The sequence below is a fragment of the Hibiscus syriacus genome, unplaced genomic scaffold, assembly GCF_006381635.1.
Source record: "Hibiscus syriacus cultivar Baekdansim isolate YM2019G1 unplaced genomic scaffold, ASM638163v2 tig00014862_pilon, whole genome shotgun sequence".
Classification (NCBI taxonomy): Eukaryota; Viridiplantae; Streptophyta; class Magnoliopsida; order Malvales; family Malvaceae; genus Hibiscus; species Hibiscus syriacus.
Window position 1 is genome coordinate 869846 of NW_024062338.1, and position 19899 is coordinate 889744.

At 31.4% G+C, this 19899-nt stretch overlaps 2 protein-coding genes across 2 annotated transcripts; both read left to right on the forward strand.

The window, feature by feature from the left end:
- The first annotated feature begins 2947 nt into the window (after positions 1-2947).
- LOC120207486 lies at positions 2948-12765 on the forward strand. The gene is made up of 2 exons (XM_039206941.1): positions 2948-3572; positions 12020-12765. Exons 1-2 carry the CDS (start codon positions 2948-2950, stop codon positions 12763-12765), a joined length of 1371 nt encoding a protein of 456 aa, XP_039062872.1.
- Positions 12766-16232: 3467 nt separating this feature from the next.
- On the forward strand, positions 16233-19340 carry LOC120207536 (probable glycosyltransferase At5g03795). The gene is made up of 4 exons (XM_039206985.1): positions 16233-16673; positions 17724-17989; positions 18079-18427; positions 18516-19340. Exons 1-4 carry the CDS (start codon positions 16305-16307, stop codon positions 19197-19199), a joined length of 1668 nt encoding a protein of 555 aa, XP_039062916.1. The 5' UTR covers positions 16233-16304; the 3' UTR covers positions 19200-19340.
- The last annotated feature ends 559 nt before the right edge of the window (positions 19341-19899 follow it).

Below are 19899 nucleotides of genomic sequence, written 5' to 3' on the forward strand. Positions count from 1 at the left end.
TGAAATGAACATCATGTCTTTAATTATTATTAAATGGATAGCGTAACATGTTAAATTAATAAAAAAAATCTCATTTGAACCCTCAATTGTAAACTAAATTTCGTTTTAATATTTCAAACTAATAATTCTAAAAAAATCAATTATACACACATATATATTGACGATTCATTTTTAAAATCATAAATGGTTTTTTTAATTATAACTTTATAAATAATCTTTTAATTCTAAAATTATAATTATTTTTTTAAATGAATGTATTAACTAACAAAATTTGTTATATTTATTTTTATTTAATTGTGATTATATTTGAAAATTTAATGTCACATTAGTCCTTAACGACAATTAAGTGTCAATACTTCTTCTTTTTTTACGAAATCCAAAATTTAATACTCATTTTATATTTTTTTTAAAAGTTATGACCAAAAAGATCATTTTTTCATATTTTAATGGCTATTTATAAATTTATTCCAGTGCATATCGGTGTGTGGAGTGCATTATAGACTCATCCTTATTTTAAATATTTAAAATAATATATATTGTTTAAAAGTCTATTTTAAATTTTTAAAATATTATATATTTCAATAATGTGAGATTTAAAATTCTCATAATCAAAATTTGTTAATTTTGAATCATCAAATATATATCTTAAACTTGATTAATCTCATATCAATATGGTAATTAAAGAATATTTTGGATTTGGTATCTCAAGTATTTAAAAAAATAATAATCGTATTTGATTATCGTCTAAACAAGTCCAAGAGATATCTTTAACAATTCAAAATTAATAAGTTTTTATCATAATAATTTTAAATCTCATATAATTTAAATATATATTTAAAAAAAATTAAATACATACTCTTAAACATATACTTATTAAATAATTGACAATAAAATTTATACATGCATCTCATCATTATTATTTATTATTTGGCTGACTTATATCTGTGTGTATCTTTGACACATTTTGTTCACAATACTTATTTTTAAAAGTTTGTCCAAATTTTTAATATTCTTTTATTTTTATTCCCATTCTTTTAATTTGATTACGTAAATATTAAAATTTCCATCTTAAGATTCTATCCTATCAATAAAATACATCTTACAAAATATAATCTACCGAATGTGCTTTTATTAAAAGAATACTACTCTCAAAATAATTTGTTAAATAATTAATATTTAAATAAATATTATTTCTATAAAATTATTCGAAAAGGATTTTTGATAGGAAAGTTTAAGGAACGACAATGTAATTTAAAGTTAAAAAATATGAATTTAAACGTAATAAAAATAATATTATTTTAAATTATATCTAACCTAAAATATTATAATTTTTATCATATTTTTTTAATTATATACTAAAATTACCGTTTTCTTAACTTTAAATTGAACTATCATACAACATATAATCCTCAATCTGTATGGTGCGGTGGTGGTAGGCACCAAAAAGGAAATTAGTATTGCAGAAGAGTGATGAGTCAGAAAACGGACGCCAACCTATCTTTCTTCTATCCTTGGCTTTTCAAAGCATACGTGGCAACCATGCCACGCTTCACAACAACGACAAATTCTCCCTCTCTCTCTCTCTCTCTTCCATAATTAATAGTTGAAGATAATTATCTTTTTTTATAAAAAAAATGATCCTTTTCTTATTTTACTTTTAAATAACAACGTATACTATTATTAGACAAAATTTTATAACTAAACACGTCAATCTTAGAAAGACAAGTTTGATATTTATATTAAAATTATGTATGACTTAATTTAGAATATTTATGTTTTAATTTACAATTAGAAAATACACTATAACTACAAATAATATAAATATATATGTATATATATATATATATATATTGATTAATATTAGAAATAATTCTTATAAAACATTTGGTATTCCTTTGCAGAATTCAAAGCTTCACCAAACAGAATAAATAAAATGAATAAGGTGAGATGCATCTATCATGCAAGCCTTACACGACTTCATGTGTTGAATCCAGATGCCCCACTTGGTAAAATTTGATCACTACTCCCTTCCAAATTTAAATATTGCAATTAAGTCATTAGGGAAATGGAAAGTTTTTACATTTGCCAACATAATCCAGAGCTTTTTTCTTATTAAATAATTATTTATCATATTATTTCAACTTTTTGAAAATCGGACCGGACCGGCCGGTTCAACCATGAACCGCTGCCAGGTTCGATTCATTCTACCCCAGCTAAATCGTTACTAGTAAACCGCAAGGAACCGCTGAACCGGCTGTGAACCGTTCGAACCAGACCAGGAGTGAACCGCTAAGAACCGACCATTAATAAAAAATTAAAAAAGTTAAAAAAACTGCTTTTGGGAACCGGTTGTAAGTTCCTTATTTCTAGGGTTTGGGCCGTTTAGCTATTTGGGAAGTGAACAAAGCAAGGAACGATTGAGAGTTGAGAGTTGAGACCAAGAGATTAGAGAACGAGAGATGTCAGAAACAAAACCCTTGACCGGTCGCGTTCGCCTCTGCTCCACGTCGGCGGTCGGTCGGCCATTGATACTTTGGTGAACGATCAACCGCCTCTTCTCCTATGCTCTACTCCACGGCACGTAGATCAACCAATTTTGCTATTTGGAGTTTTGGATGTTTGATACTTTGGTGATACATATATTTAATATTTGCATGGTTTTCAAAACGTTGAATATATGGCTATTAATTTCTTGAATGGTGTTATGATGTATAAGAGGATAATATTAAATATGTTCCAATGGTTCCACTTCCATCGATTGGAATAACAGTTAATGAACTTTGGAAAACATATTTAGTAAATATATTAAAGAACTATAAGTACGTGATAAATTCCCTTTTCAAGTATATGATATGTTTGGATCACTTTTGTAATCCATATATTTGTAATCTATATGTTTGAAAATGAATTATGTATTTATGTGTGGTTAATTTGGTTGTGTAGAGTAATGAGTATGGAAGAAAACAACAATGCAACACCATTAGGGGAACAAACAACTTTCGTTGCCCCGTCATCAAATGTTCGACTGAAGACAGACGTGGCTTGGAGATATGTTAATGAATTACAAGATGAACATGGAAGGAAATCATACTTCTGCACATTTTGTCAAAAAACTTTTCATGGTGGAGGTATTAACAGAATGAAACAACACCTTGCGGGAGTAAAAGGTAATGTTTGTGCATGTCCGAAGGTACTGGGGGATGTCAAAGTTCCTATGCAAGGTAATTTGGAGGATAATAATATAAAAGCAAAGGAGAAGCGCGGTTGTTCTTCGGGAATACGTATTAATTTGGATGAAGATGAAGAAGTACAAACACAAACAACTAAAACGAGCAAGAGGAAAGCTTCTTCAAACTTGCAATCATTCTTTAAACGAGGTATAAATGATCTTTCTCAACCTTCGATTAAATCTTCTATGCAAAGTAAAGAGAGATCACATGATACGAATATGGCTCTTGCTTTGTGGTTTTACGATGCTTGTATTCATATGAATGCTGTGAATTCTCCACTTTTTCCAATTGCTATGAGTAAGATAGTTAGCATGAGGCATGGTGTAACATCCTCAATACCGGGTTAGTGACCAAATTGTAAAGTTTTAGAATTTGGTGACTAAAGTATAAGAATGAAATAGTTCAATGATTATTGGATATATATGATGAAGGTTAATTAGTAATTATTAAAGGAAATTAAGGGTTAAATGGTCATTTGACCAGAAGATTTTTATCTTTCTTTTAAAGGTGATATAAACGTGGGAAGGGTGAGAAGAAAAGAAAGTTCTGGAGCTGGGTCATTTCCTTCCTCCTCTCTTCCCGTATGCTCCATGGCAAAGGTAAGTTTAATTTCAGTTGGTTAATTCTGGAGTTTTAAGCTTAGTTTTGATTCTTTGGGTATTAAATAAGCTTAAGGAAAGCTTATATGGGATTTAAACAATAAGATAAAGGAATTATGAAGGAATTTGCAATATGAGTTTTAAGATGAAATTTTGATATGGTATAGTTGTTGAAGTTTTAGGGATGAATTTGACTTGTCATCAATCTAATTAAGAAGTATGAAGTGTTAGAATTGGAATTAGAACACATTGAAAATTTGGTATGATTCTTGAATCTCATATGGAAGATAGGATTTTGAGGTTTAAGATGAAATAAATGAATATAGATTGGTTTAAGTATGTGTACTAGAGTTAAGAATGAAAAGGGGATGATATATGAAGTGTTTGAGAGGAAATGAAGTAATTTTCGGGTTGAAAAATGATTTATGGGTTAGGGGGAATAGGTACCCATTCAAAGGGGTATCGATACCCTCTCAAGCGACAGAATTCCATAATGTCATGAGGGTATCGATACCCCCAGTAGGGAATCGATACCCCCCTAAAGGAAATTGTGAATATGGGTTTAATAAGTTCGTTTAAGTTGCTAGTATCTAATTACAAGGTGTAGGTATCTAATGATTGCCTCAAAATGTACATTTATGTAGATTCTGCGCGTAAAGCAATTCCAGAACATTTGGCAAGTAAGATCGATCAAGGGAAAGATAAGAGATTGAAATTGACTAGTGAGGCCAGGTGAGTGCATACTAGTGATATGTAGTGTTTAATGGAAATAAGACTTGCGATGAGTCTATTTCCTAGAGTAATATGCATGAAGTCATGGACATGATTATGTGTGGTTATAATTCTATGTGATTATATGTATTACATTGATTGTATGTATGCATGACTAAAGATAATGATATGCTTTGTATATGCTATATGATGTATGTAAGACTTTAATATGTAATAATGGAAGAACATGAGATAAGTTATATGATAGAGTCATAAGAAATGAAATGAACATGAGAGAATAAGATAATCAAGTATAAGTTATAGGATATGGTATAAGTGATTATACGAGAAATGTTAGGAGACTCTAAGAGAATAGTATGAATTCGAGGGCATAAATAAGGATACATAAGTAATATAGGGAATATTGATAAATTAAAGGAAACTATGGTTTATGTATTATAGTGAAGAGCTACAAAGTTTTATTAAAGAGTATTGGGGAAGTCATGAGAAATTGAACTAAATAAATAGATGGTTTATGTGAGTGAAAAAGGAAAATGGTATAAAATAAATGGAAATTATTTATAAGATAGCATGAGACTAATTGAACATGTAATATAAACTTTATAAAGGAGTACTTGGGTAAAATCATTATATGATACAATTATAGAGTATTACTATACAAATTATATTAAAATATGATATATGAGAATATGAGTAAGTTTATAGGATATTGATAGGACATATAAGAATATTTAAATGTATGCTGATATGAAAAAGGGAATACAAAGAAATGGAGCATAAGGTAGATAATATGATATCAGTTATTATATATCTATATGAGATATGTCATCAGGTAATATGAAAGGACTTTGAAAATTGATATAAGCTACGTGAAAGTGTTCTAGGTGTTTCTATATGTTATATGAAGTATATGATCTTATGTGAACAAGATATGATAAGTATGTTTACATGAATAAATGTGATTGGGTGAGAAATGATAGAAATTATATGAAAACATGATATATGTGACATGTGAATTATATGGAAATGATCTACGTGTAAGTGAACTATGTGACTATGTGATAATATGAAAAGAAGCTATGTGATACGTGACATGTGAAAGTAAATTACAAGTTTATGTGAATATTTGAAATGAAATAAATGATAACGCCCATGTTATGTGTCATGAGAGCTAGGGGTATAGTTGGCATGCCAAGAGTCGAGGGTTTACGCGGTCCTTCGGGACATATGTATATTCTTTGGAACATGTGTGAAGTCTTGAAAGACACATACTTGATCCCTAGTATATGTATATGATTCTTAAGGAATAATATGTGGTCCTTATGGATATTATTATATGGCACTACGGTGCAATTCTACGCGGTCCTTCGGGATATATATATATTCTGTGGAACATGTGTGAAGTCTTGAAAGACACATACTTGATCCCTAGTATATGTATATGATTCTTAAGGAATAATATGTGGTCCTTATGGACATTATTATATGGAACTACGGTGCAATTCTACGCGGCACTTCGGTGCAATTATACGAGCTGTGGTGACAGCATTAGTGCACAACCTCTATAGACTCACATATCGATAGTTCTCACATATGTACATGGGCTAATCCAAAGATATGAACAAATATATGTTAGTGGTATGATAAATGTTATAGAAATGATATGATGTTGTGTGTGTATAGTGTTTGATTGAAAAGGTTAACCATAAAAGTATGTGATTACATGATAAACTGTTAATGATGAATTATGTGTATGTATGTATTTACTGTAATTAATCTGATATGATTTTATATGATACGAAGAAAGCATGGAATTGGTATAATATGATAGAACAGAGCATGCATGTATTGATATATGTTATAAGTGCATTATAAGTTGTTATGCCTCACTAAGTCTTCGACTTAGCGTGTGATTGTTTCACACGTAGGTTTCAAGAAGAGTAAAGAGTAATGCGGAGCAAGACAGGTCAGTTCTCCTTACCAAATGTCAGATCAGAAAATATATGTTCTGGTTATAGACTGTAGTTGGCATGTAGTCTAAAGATATAAATTGTATGAACTCTGATATATTTTGTAAACGTTTTGAATAAGTTAAATGTTATCAAAGTTTTTAAATTACTCACTATTTTATACGAATAAATGTTTGAAAAGTCAATGTGACACTTCGGACTCATATCCGGGTCGGATACGGGTCGGGGGTGTTACATTTAATGGTATCAGAGCTATGGTTTAGCCGATTCTCGGCATAAACCAAAGTCCAAAGTGTCATAAAAGATGTACATGCCAACATAGATTGAAAAATTTCTAATCTGATAGTGTAAGGAATATGTTGTCTTGCTAATAGAATAAGAATAGTTTAATACAGTAGAAATCCGATCGTGATAATTTCGAAGTAAGTGAAAGGTGATATTCCTGATTGTGATAGCTGCCCTGGCCATGCAGGATGAAAAGCGGACACCTCAGGAAATGCCTAGTTAGATCAAAAGTTGATTTCAGAAAGCTGAAATCATATCTGAATAATGATAAAAAGTTTTCATCGTTTGGAATCGGAAACACGATATAGAGTAGTTTTGTTATTATGTGGATAAGATAGAATATGGTGAACAGGTGTCACCATAAGAATGTTAAAAAGATCTAACGACGTGATGAGTACGTATAGAAGAACTCAAGGATAAGTGCATCAGTGACAAGTGTATAAGATGTATAAAGTCAAAGCTTATGAGTTTGAAACGAAGTGATAGTATTACGCATAAACAAGAGTATGTTTATGATAAGGGTTTGCAGTTAAGATGGAAAGAGTTAGCATTGGCTAACTAGAGTATGTGATAAAAATGTACTGGAATTATAAGATTATAAGATATTGTCATGATATGATAACCAGATCTGCAATGGATCTGGATATAGTTGCATATTTGGATCATAGTAATGTGGTATAGTAAAGGAAAAGGAAGTTAGAATTTGTATATTTAAGTAAAGCTGAGGATTGATAAGAAGTGTTTGAGAATGTTTATATCGATGATCAGATTATAGGATACAGGAAGTCAGAATGTTGAGTTTGAGCAAAAGAAATTTCAGGATGTATGAGAATAGAGGTGAAATTGATAAGTTGAGTAAGCGAATTTTGAGATAATTTAGATTGGAAAGGATGTATATGATTGGTATAATAGGGCTTGTGCCCTAGATTGAACAAAAGTTATTATCTAGATGTCAGAGTAAAGGTGCTAGAGTTATAAGATTGGAGGAAAGATAAAGTGGAGTTAATTGATTATGATGTGAATTTGAATATAGTTGTATATTCTGAGCAGATAGCTATGATGTAGAAACAGAGATAAGTATTTGCATGGAACCTTCAGGAAGGAAAATACAAGTATAAGAAATGATAAAGAATGAAGTTATGTATAAGAAATGGGTTATTAGAGTAATGAGGATGCAATGAAGATTGGTACATAAAGATGAGTATAAGTGATAAGACAAGAGTATGTGAATATGAAAGGAAATATATGATTTATGTATAAGGAAGAAGGAATAAAGAAATGAAATGGATTGATTTAAAGGATCAGATACGATAAATATGGAAGTACAGAGGACAATTTTGATATAGAAATAAGACAAGTGTGCAAGGTGATGTGAAAATATTGTTTGACTCCTTAAAGTATATGTTTAATCACATTGAAGAAGATTTAAAGTTGTGTTTTGGTCAAATGATGACGAAATACAAGTTTGGTATGGTTATAAGGTAATTAGAGAGTTATGAAGAAATAGATAGATTTATGATATAGAGATGAATGTATAAACGAAAAAGATAGTTGGAAAACTAAAGGATTGAAAAGTAAGTTTCTGATGATGACAAGAAAGAATAAGTCAGGGAAGCAACATAAGAACATTAGAAGATATGTTCCTATTAAGATATGCAGTGAAAATTCGAGGACGAATTTTCTTATAAGGAGGGGAGATTTGTAACATCCTCAATACCGGGTTAGTGACCAAATTGTAAAGTTTCAGAATTTGGTGACTAAAGTATAAGAATGAAATAGTTCAATGATTATTGGATATATATGATGAAGATTAATTAGTAATTATTAAAGGAAATTAAGGGTTAAATGGTCATTTGACCAGAAGATTTTTATCTTTCTTTTAAAGGTGATATAAACGTGGGAAGGGTGAGAAGAAAAGAAAGTTCTGGAGCTGGGTCATTTCCTTCCTCCTCTCTTCCCGTATACTCCATGGCAAAGGTAAGTTTAATTTCAGTTGGTTAATTCTGGAGTTTTAAGCTTAGTTTTGATTCTTTGGGTATTAAATAAGCTTAAGGAAAGCTTATATGGGATTTAAACAATAAGATAAAGGAATTATGAAGAAATTTGCAATATGAGTTTTAAGATGAAATTTTGATATGGTATGGTTGTTGAAGTTTTAGGGATGAATTTGACTTGTCATCAATCTAATTAAGAAGTATGAAGTGTTAGAATTGGAATTAGAACACATTGAAAATTTGGTATGATTCTTGAATCTCATATGGAAGATAGGATTTTGAGGTTTAAGATGAAATAAATGAATATAGATTGGTTTAAGTATGTGTACTAGAGTTAAGAATGAAAAGGGGATGATATATGAAGTGTTTGAGAGGAAATGAAGTAATTTTCGGGTTGAAAAATGATTTCTGGGTTAGGGGGAATCGGTACCCATTCAAAGGGGTACCGATACCCTCTCAAGCGACAGAATTCCAGAATGTCATGAGGGTATCGATACCCCCAGTAGGGAATCGATACCCCCTAAAGGAAATTGTGAATATGGGTTTAATAAGTTCGTTTAAGTTGCTAGTATCTAATTACAAGGTGTAGGTATCTAATGATTGCCTCAAAATGTACATTTATGTAGATTCTGCGCGTAAAGAAATTCCAGAACATTTGGCAAGTAAGATCGATCAAGGGAAAGATAAGAGATTGAAATTGACTAGTGAGGCCAGGTGAGTGCATACTAGTGATATGTAGTGTTTAATGGAAATAAGACTTGCGATGAGTCTATTTCCTAGAGTAATATGCATGAAGTCATGGACATGATTATGTGTGGTTATAATTCTATGTGATTATCTGTATTACATTGATTGTATGTATGCATGACTAAAGATAATGATATGCTTTGTATATGCTATATGATGTATGTAAGACTTTAATATGTAATAATGGAAGAACATGAGATAAGTTATATGATAGAGTCATAAGAAATGAAATGAACATGAGAGAATAAGATAATCAAGTATAAGTTATAGGATATAGTATAAGTGATTATACGAGAAATGTTAGGAGACTCTAAGAGAATAGTATGAATTCGAGGGCATAAATAAGGATACATAAGTAATATAGGGAAGATTGATAAATTAAAGGAAACTATGGTTTATGTATTATAGTGAAGAGCTACAAAGTTTTATTAAAGAGTATTGGGAAGTCATGAGAAATTGAACTAAATAAATAGATGGTTTATGTGAGTGGAAAAGGAAAATGGTATAAAATAAATGGAAATTATTTATAAGATAGCATGAGACTAATTGAACATGTAATATAAACTTTATAAAGGAGTACTTGGGTAAAATCATTATATGATACAATTATAGAGTATTACTATACAAATTATATTAAAATATGATATATGAGAATATGAGTAAGTTTATAGGATATTGATAGGACATATAAGAATATTTAAATGTATGCTGATATGAAAAAGGGAATACAAAGAAATGGAGCATAAGGTAGATAATATGATATCAGTTATTATATATCTATATGAGATATGTCATCAGGTAATATGAAAGGACTCTGAAAATTGATATAAGCTATGTGAAAGTGTTCTAGGTGTTTCTATATGTTATATGAAGTATATGATCTTATGTGAACAAGATATGATAAGTATGTGTACATGAATAAATGTGATTGGGTGAGAAATGATAGAAATTATATGAAAACATGATATATGTGACATGTGAATTATATGGAAATGATCTACGTGTAAGTGAACTATGTGACTATGTGATAATATGAAAAGAAGCTATGTGATACGTGATATGTGAAAGTAAATTACAAGTTTATGTGAATATTTGAAATGAAATAAATGATAACGCCCATGTTATGTGTCATGAGAGCTAGGGGTATAGTTGGCATGCCAAGAGTCGAGGGTTTACGCGGTCCTTCGGGACATATGTATATTCTTTGGAACATGTGTGAAGTCTTGAAAGACATATACTTGATCCCTAGTATATGTATATGATTCTTAAGGAATAATATGTGGTCCTTATGGACATTATTATATGGCACTACGGTGTAATTCTACGCGGTCCTTCGGGATATATATATATATTTTGTGGAACATGTGTGAAGTCTTGAAAGACACATACTTGATCCCTAGTATATGTATATGATTCTTAAGGAATAATATGTGGTCCTTATGGACATTATTATATGGCACTACGGTGCAATTCTACGCGGCACTTCGGTGCAATTATACGAGCTGTGGTGACAGCATTAGTGCACAACCTCTATAGACTCACATATCGATAGTTCTCACATATGTACATGGGCTAATCCAGAGATATGAACAAATATATGTTAGTGGTATGATAAATGTTATAGAAATGATATGATGTTGTGTGTGTATAGTGTTTGATTGAAAAGGTTAACCATAAAAGTATGTGATTACATGATAAACTGTTAATGATGAATTATGTGTATGTATGTATTTACTGTAATTAATCTGATATGATTTTATATGATACGAAGAAAGCATGGAATTGGTATAATATGATAGAACAGAGCATGCATGTATTGATATATGTTATAAGTGCATTATAAGTTGTTATGCCTCACTAAGTCTTCGACTTAGCGTGTGATTGTTTCACACGTAGGTTTCAAGAAGTGTAAAGAGTAATGCGGAGCAAGACAGGTCAGTTCTCCTTACCAAATGTCAGATCAGAAAATATATGTTCTGGTTATAGAGTGTAGTTGGCATGTAGTCTAAAAATATAAATTGTATGAACTCTGATATATTTTGTAAACGTTTTGAATAAGTTAAATGTTATTAAAGTTTTTAAATTACTCACTATTTTATACGAATAAATGTTTGAAAAGTCAATGTGACACTTCGGACTCGTATCCGGGTCGGATACGGGTTGGGGGTGTTATAGTTCTCTTTACCAAATGTCAGATCAGAAAATATATGTTCTGGTTATAGAGTGTAGTTGGCATGTAGTCTAAAGATATAAATTGTATGAACTCTGATATATTTTGTAAACGTTTTGAATAAGTTAAATGTTATCAAAGTTTTTAAATTACTCACTATTTTATACGAATAAATGTTTGAAAAGTTAATGTGACACTTCGGACTCGTATCCGGGTTGGATACGGGTTGGGGGTGTTACACATGGGTACAACGGACCTTCTTATCATGATATACGTGTTAATTTGTTGAAAGATGCAAAACAATCGGTGCACCTTATTGTTGAGTCTTATCGAAAAAATTGGTCAGAAATGGGTTGCACAATTATGAGTGATGGGTGGAGGGATACTAGGCATAGACCACTTATCAATTTTCTAGTTTATTGCTCAAAAGGAATATCTTTTATCAAATCTGTGGATGCATCTGATATTGAAAGTAATGCACAAACGTTGTGCAACTTGTTTTCTGAAATAGTTGAAATAGTTGGTCCTAAGAATGTTGTTCACATGGTTACTGATAATGCTGCTAACTACAAAGCTGCTGGAAAATTGTTATGTGAGAAATATCCTTCTGTTTGTTGGTCTCCTTGTGCTGCGCATTGTATAAACCTGATTATGAAGGATATAGGGGAGCTGTCACATATTGATAGCTTAATTACTCTTGCTTCAAGGGTTAATGTTTTTATTTATAACCACAAGTGGTCGTTGAATTGGTTGAGAAAAAGACTTGGGTGGACAGAAATCATTTGTCCTGGTGCCACTCATTTTGGTACCACATTTATTGCATTAAAGAGCTTACATGACCATAAAAATGATTTACAAGCTATGGTCAACTCTATTGATTTTAAGAAAGTCATAAAATTGCCAAAAGCCATGGAAGTTAATCTTATAATTCTAGATGAAACTTTTTGGAAGAATTGCTTGATCTCGGTGAATGTGATGGCTCCATTGTTGAGACTTCTGCGTGTTTGTGACTCGGATGAGAAACCTTTTTTGGGCTAGTGTATGAGGGAATGTATCGTACGAAAAACGACATCAAAAAATATTTCGATTCAAAAAGGATTTATATATGTCGTATACCAATATAATCAAGGCTCGGTGGGATAGGATGTTGAGAAAGAGTCTTCATGCTACAGCTTATTGGTTAAATACAATCTTTCAATATGATCAAGAAACCTTTTGCCAAAAAGCAGAGGTTTTTTCAGGGGTCCTTGAGATGGTTGAGAAAAAGGCCCGTGATGTTGGTTTGAAGGTCACGATGCAACTCAGTAACTATCGTGAGCAAATTGGAACATTTGGTCCACCACTTGCAATAGCTTCTCGAAAGTGTACTCGTCTAGGTAAGTTTAAATAAATAATGTCTTTTATTATATTAATTATTTTACTATGCTAACTTTGTTACCATATTTTTAGATGAGTGGTGGAAACTTTTCGGTGGAGATTGTCCAGAGTTGCAAAAGTTTGCAATTATAATTCTAAGTCTAAATGATTGGAGAAATCGATTGGAGCATCAAAGGCTAAATGATCTTGTATATGTTCACTATAACTTACGTCTACAAAATAGGAATGATAGAATGTTTTTCTTGAAAGATGACAAGGTTTTTATTATCCTTTTTTTTTATTCTAAATTACGTTTGCAAACATATTAACATTTAAATATTATAGGCTCAAGTATGATAATCGGTCTTACGATCCAGTTGATTATGAATGTATTGATAAAACCGAAATTTGGGTGGTTGAAGAAGAAGGTGAAGGAGAGATTGACTTGGACGAGTTGGATAACATTGTTGAGGAAGAACCATGAAATAACGAGTCATCTACTTCTAAAATGCAAGGTTAGTATTTTCATAAACATTGTTATACTATTGATATTCTAGTATGTAGCATTTTTGTTACATCATCTTTTGTTTATTTGATGATCTAGGAAATGTAAACAATGATGATGATGACGACGACGACGACGACATTGCCATCCTTGAAGATCTTGATTTGTGTTCTTATCAAAATGCTCAAATGTTGTTGAAGTTTAACTTTATTTGGAAGGATATTGATATTTCGACTTTTATTTTGAAGGTTAATCAACTTTTGTTTTGGTTTTAATGTGTAATGTTTGGAGATTTTTATTAGAAGTAAATCAAGTAATGAATGATGGAATTTTGGTGTTGTATTTAAGTATTATAGTTTGGGGATGTTTTTAGTTTTTTATTAAATATTTTTGGTATTTTTATTAATTTTTTAAATAATTATGACGGCGTCCGGTTCTTCCGACCGGTCTGACCGGTTGAACCAGTAAACCGGTAGCACGACCGGTTCACTGATCGGTCCGATTCGCTGACCGGTCCGGTTCTGAAAACCATATTTTATTTCATCCAAATAAACCTTTATAAAAATAAATACTTGAAGAGTTCTATCTTTTTAATGAGATTGAGAAAGGAGAATTTGTTCCTTCCTCCGTTGTTGAAATTTGCATGTGAGGGCGTGATGTAAAAACACGCAATAATAGTATGCTGATGCTTCAATTTTGGCATTCTCTGTTAAAAGATTACAGATAATGCCCTGAAAGACCAAACTACCCTCTTCTTGCATGTTTTTCTTGATGTAATAGGAAAAAAACAAACATGATATAGGACAGTAATAGCCTTCTTATTTGTTATTTGATATAGGAAAAAATAAATCCCTAAAGTTTCAATGATGAGATGTCTGGAAAAAAATATGTTTGGTAATTATGAAATGTATATTTGTTATTAATAGAAATTCGAAATATATAATAAAAGAAAGTCGGCCTAGCTGCTGTGCCATTAAAAAGTGATGGGGTTTTCTTCTTCTTTTCGTATATTTATAACATCATGACATAATTTTAATGTTATTTGAATTTATAAAAAGAAATGAATTTTAAACCCATTAAAATAGTTTTTCTTTTTTCTTAAAGTTTCCATTATCCTCTCCTCTAAATAAGATTAGAATTAAACTTAGAATTTATAATAAAATATTAAATAATAATAAACTTATAATTAAAATTGATAATATAAAAAAATAAGATGATAACTTGAGAACTACATGATACTCATACTTAAACAATATATAAAAAAGTGAAGAGAAAAAAATCAAGCATGAGTACTTAAGACTCTACCTTTATTTATTCCAGAGCCTCATAATATTAGACTAGATTGGAGAAAAAATTACTAATATGTCTATATATATATATATATTATTTCGAGAGTTTGATTTCGAAAATTATCAAGTCTCTATCGAACATGTTTTATAGAAATTGTCAACTCTGTATTAGCTCATGCAGGTACAAATCTAAAAATAATTTTAAAGATGTATACATATATATTAATAACATAAAATATTTATATAAGATTGATACAAAATTTCAAGATGAACACCTTTAGTAAAATAAATTACCATCATAAAAAAATGAATTTTAGGGTGGGCATATACCGATCCTCACAAAAGCCTACATCCACCACCAAATTCAGGTATTTATACAAATCTCTCTATTTATTGGGTTGTCAAGGAACTCATATCTTCTAAGCACAAACTCTCGCGTTGAATAATTGTACCAAAAAAAACTTTTGATAGGTATATGTGGTAAAATAATTGTTGTTATTACTTGAAAATTCGGGTTCGAACACCATAGATGCCATAGGCGTGAGCGTTCAATGTCGAGAAGTTGAGAGTTACCTTTGAACAGATATTGTCTTGTACTTACCCCATAGTAATCTATATATATATATATATATTGACCTACAAATAATCATAATAATCCTACATTCGGCATTTTCAACTAAAAATCACTATAAATATCCTCAATCAAGACTCATAAAAGAGATGAACCTTCCACAACCTAGAGATTATTTCTCCCTTATATTTTTCCTTATGATCAATTTTCTCTCACAAAGAAACATCCATCAATGGTCGTTCACTCTCCGGTCACAACTCTTCACTTAAATTAGAAGAGGTAAACCGCCAACAACCGACAAATAAACTTATTCTCATCAATAACATATATTATGTATAATATTTTAAATAATATGATATGATTACAGGATAATACTTGTTTTAAAATTTTCTTAGTTTATTGACTACAAATACATTCGTTTGAATTTGAATTAATACGTAATTGATTCAAAAAGACATATAGTAAGTAAATATGAAAATCCCAAAATTTATATGAAAGCAAGTAGGAATTAATGCATGCAAGTACCAATCTGATTCTCTAATGAAAGCAAGTCCACTTTATTATTGTTATTGTTAATTAATATAAAAAAAGAGCGAGTGAAGGATGGAAATGGAAAATTGAAAAAGAAAGAAATGCATGAATAAAGAGAGGTAAAACAGGAGGACGCTTGGCATACATGTTTCTACTTTAAACCCCTCTTTCCTTTCTACCTGTTTCTTACTTATCAAACAGCCCCCCGTAATTTCACTCGTTTAACAACAAGAAATTCATCCCATATGGAAATGATTTCGGTAGCAGATAGATTGTAAATAGATACAGAGAAACAGATATTGTTTCTTCTTCTTCTTGTGTAGAAATGGGCGGGGATGGATTCAAAAACCGCTTTGCATGTTGTTTTTCAGCGCCAACGGCTTCATCATCTTCATCGTCGATCAAGCTCTTGTTGTTGACAGTTCCATTGATTCTTGTTTCCTTCCTTGTTTTTGCTTTGGTTCCGAGGAATTCAACTTCGCTTTTCACTTCAACCCTCCCTTCTGCAAATACCAGTGAGAATTTCGGTGCACTTACGCTCTCGGGATTTCAGTCCACGGCGGCGGATATTGTTCATGGCGGCTCGGAAAAGTCGGGACTGTCGGATGAGGCGGCGGCGGCGGCGGCGGCGCTTAATGGCTCAGCTTCTAAGTCACTTGATGTTGAAGCTGAAGTAGCGAAAAATCTGAAACTTGTAAGTGAATTTCTCTTTCATGAAAAGTATTTTTAATATTCATATCCTTATGGCCTATGGGGATATATTCCTTAGTAAGGGCATAATGGAAAAACACAAGAAGCATTGACTAAATCATGAGATAATTAATATTAAAATAAAAATAATAAAAACTCTTAACAAGCAAATTTCCTTTTTATTGTATGTTATTTTGTTTTATGGCTTTTTTCCTTTAATTTCCCCCTAACGTGGACAGATAGTACCTTCAATTTCAAATTACCTTCTTCATTAATTGGGTTCTAAGATTGGAATATGGGAAAGTACAATTAAACCCTTAACCTGGTCAAAACTAGTTTCTAAAAAATGACCGGTCCCTCTTTTTTACAAAAATTTCAGAAATTATATAGGTCCCAGTTAGGGATGTTCATGGTTGGGTTAATTCAGGTTTTTGGTTCACATGAATTTAATTTGAAAATTAAAATCTTCCACCAACACCCCGTTGGTCTAGTGGAAGGAGGTACTAGATTCCTTAGGTAAGGTCTGAAGTTTGAATCTTGTCGTTTCTGAATAGAGCAAACTGAGTTGAGAGGGTCGATCTCACCTCTACAATACTTTATCAGATTAGTTGATCAATAGATCAGATACCGATGATTAATTAAAAAAGAAAATTAAAATCCTCTACATATACATAACGCGATCCGGATTTAGGAGGGTTCTAACTCGAAACCTAACTGAAGTTATGAGATTAAAATGTGTACATGATCCAATCCGACCTATATATCTAATTTATTTTTATTAGATATCTAATTTATTTTTATTAGATAAAATAAGAATCTAATTTAGAGGTGTTATTATAATTATCCATAAATATATAATAATTATAAACATGAGTTATATAAGAATTGTAATTATTTCTTGAGGTCCCGAGTTCGAGCACTCTAAATGTCAGGATTATGAAAGTTTAATGTTAAATGGTTGAGAGTTATCTTAAAACATATATTATCTTATACCTCATGTTATTCGTTAAGTCAATTTTTTTTTACAAGTGATGACTCCATTGCATGAATCCAGCAGGAGAAAACAAAGGAAGAAAGTTCAAATATCACCATCAACGACCCCGATAGCTTAAACATTTCAATAGCCGGACCTGTTCCGAACGCTACCATATCCCTTCCCTCGAAACAAAGCCAACCAGTTCGAACCAAACTCGATAAACTCGAAGCCGGACTGCAAAGAGCTCGAGCCTGCATAAAAGAAGCTAAAAATGGGAGTCAATTACCGGACCCCGACTATGTCCCGATAGGTCCTATGTATTGGAATGCTAAAGCCTTTCACAGGTAAAAAGTCCAAGGAAAATATGCATTGTGTATGTGTAATAATATATAGCCATAATTTGTTTTCGCTATCGATCTATTTAATTTTGCAGGAGTTATCTGGAAATGGAGAAGCAATTCAAGGTGTTTGTTTACAAAGAAGGAGAGCCTCCGGTGTTCCACGACGGGCCTTGCAAGAGCATATATTCCATGGAAGGCAGTTTCATGTACATGATGGATGTCGATACCAAATTCCAAACTAATGATCCCCAAAAGGCTCATGTTTTTTACCTTCCCTTCAGTGTTGCAAAGATGGTCCAATTCGTTTATTTGCGGGACTCGCGCGATTTTAGTCCCATCAGGCGGACCGTCGTTGACTACGTCAATGTCGTATCACAGAAATACCCGTACTGGAATCGAAGCCTCGGTGCCGACCATTTCATGCTTGCCTGCCATGATTGGGTACGTGTTTCATTTCTTTAGTCTCTACTAACAAAGGATAGTGTATATTTATATTCATGTGGATATAAATATCCTATATGTCATACAGGGTCCGGAAGCTAGCTTTTCAATTCCTTACCTACAAAAGAACTCGATTCGTGCTCTTTGTAATGCAAACACATCGGAAAAATTCAACCCTGTGAAGGATGTTTCAATCCCCGAAATCAACCTCCAAACTGGTAAATTATCTGGTTTGATCGGTGGACCGTCAGCATCTCGAAGGCCGATCTTGGCATTCTTTGCCGGAGGGGTTCATGGACCTATACGACCTATCCTTCTTGAGCATTGGGAAGGCAAGGACGAAGACATTAAGGTACATAAATACCTTCCGAAAGGGGTTAATTACTATGAGATGATGAGAAGCAGTAAATACTGCATTTGTCCGAGTGGTTACGAAGTTGCGAGTCCGAGGATTGTTGAGGCGCTCTACAATGGATGCGTTCCTGTGTTGATCTCGAAAAGTTATGTGCCGCCTTTTAGCGACATGTTACGGTGGAAGGCATTTTCAGTGGTGGTTTCTGTGGACGATATCCCGAGGCTGAAGGAGATATTAACAAAGATATCATTGAGGCAATATATTCGATTGCAGAGACGAGTATTGCAAGTGAGGAGGCATTTCGAGTTCCATTCACCTCCGAAGCGTTTCGATGTTTTTCATATGATCCTTCATTCAATTTGGTTAAGAAGATTGAATGTTAGGATTAGTGATGATCGTACTGTTATGTTTAATTAGTAAATAAGTGTAATTTATTGTTATATTTCTGTTTTTTATTCGGGTTTAATTTGTATTTTGTTGTAATGATATATTGTATGTGTTACTGTTAAAGAGAATTGATTTGTGCTACAAAAGAAGAAAAAAAAGATTCGATTTGAATAATTGTTTTTATTTTATTTTATTTTTAAAAAAATTTGATCAAATAAATTTAGATTAGTTTCGATCAGGTAATATTGGATGTGTTTTTATTCTGATAAGTTTTTATTTATTTAAATTTGAATATTTAAACTTTTTTATAACACAAAAATGTTTTAATTTAAAACTGATGAAAAATTTAAAATATTTTTGTTAGTAATTTTCTTGAATAGTTTTTATTAGTATTTTTAAAAGCTAATAATTCAAATAAGTAAAATGTGTTTGTGAAAAACATAAGTAAAATGTTTAGTTAGTTTTGTTATACATTTTAAAATCAAAGTATATTTGCACGATCCAAGTCTTATCTTTAGAGATCACATGTTCAAGTTTTTATTAATATAATTATAAAAAAAATAAATTGAACTATTTATGCGTGTATGATGTCGGTTATTTATAACTCCAAAAGAAAACCAGTCGGTTATTCTTTTTTTTTAACCAGTCGGTTATTCTTGAAAAGAGAGAATCAGTTACTTATGGATATAGATTTTAATAAAAAAAGATTATATATTTAATGTAAATATAA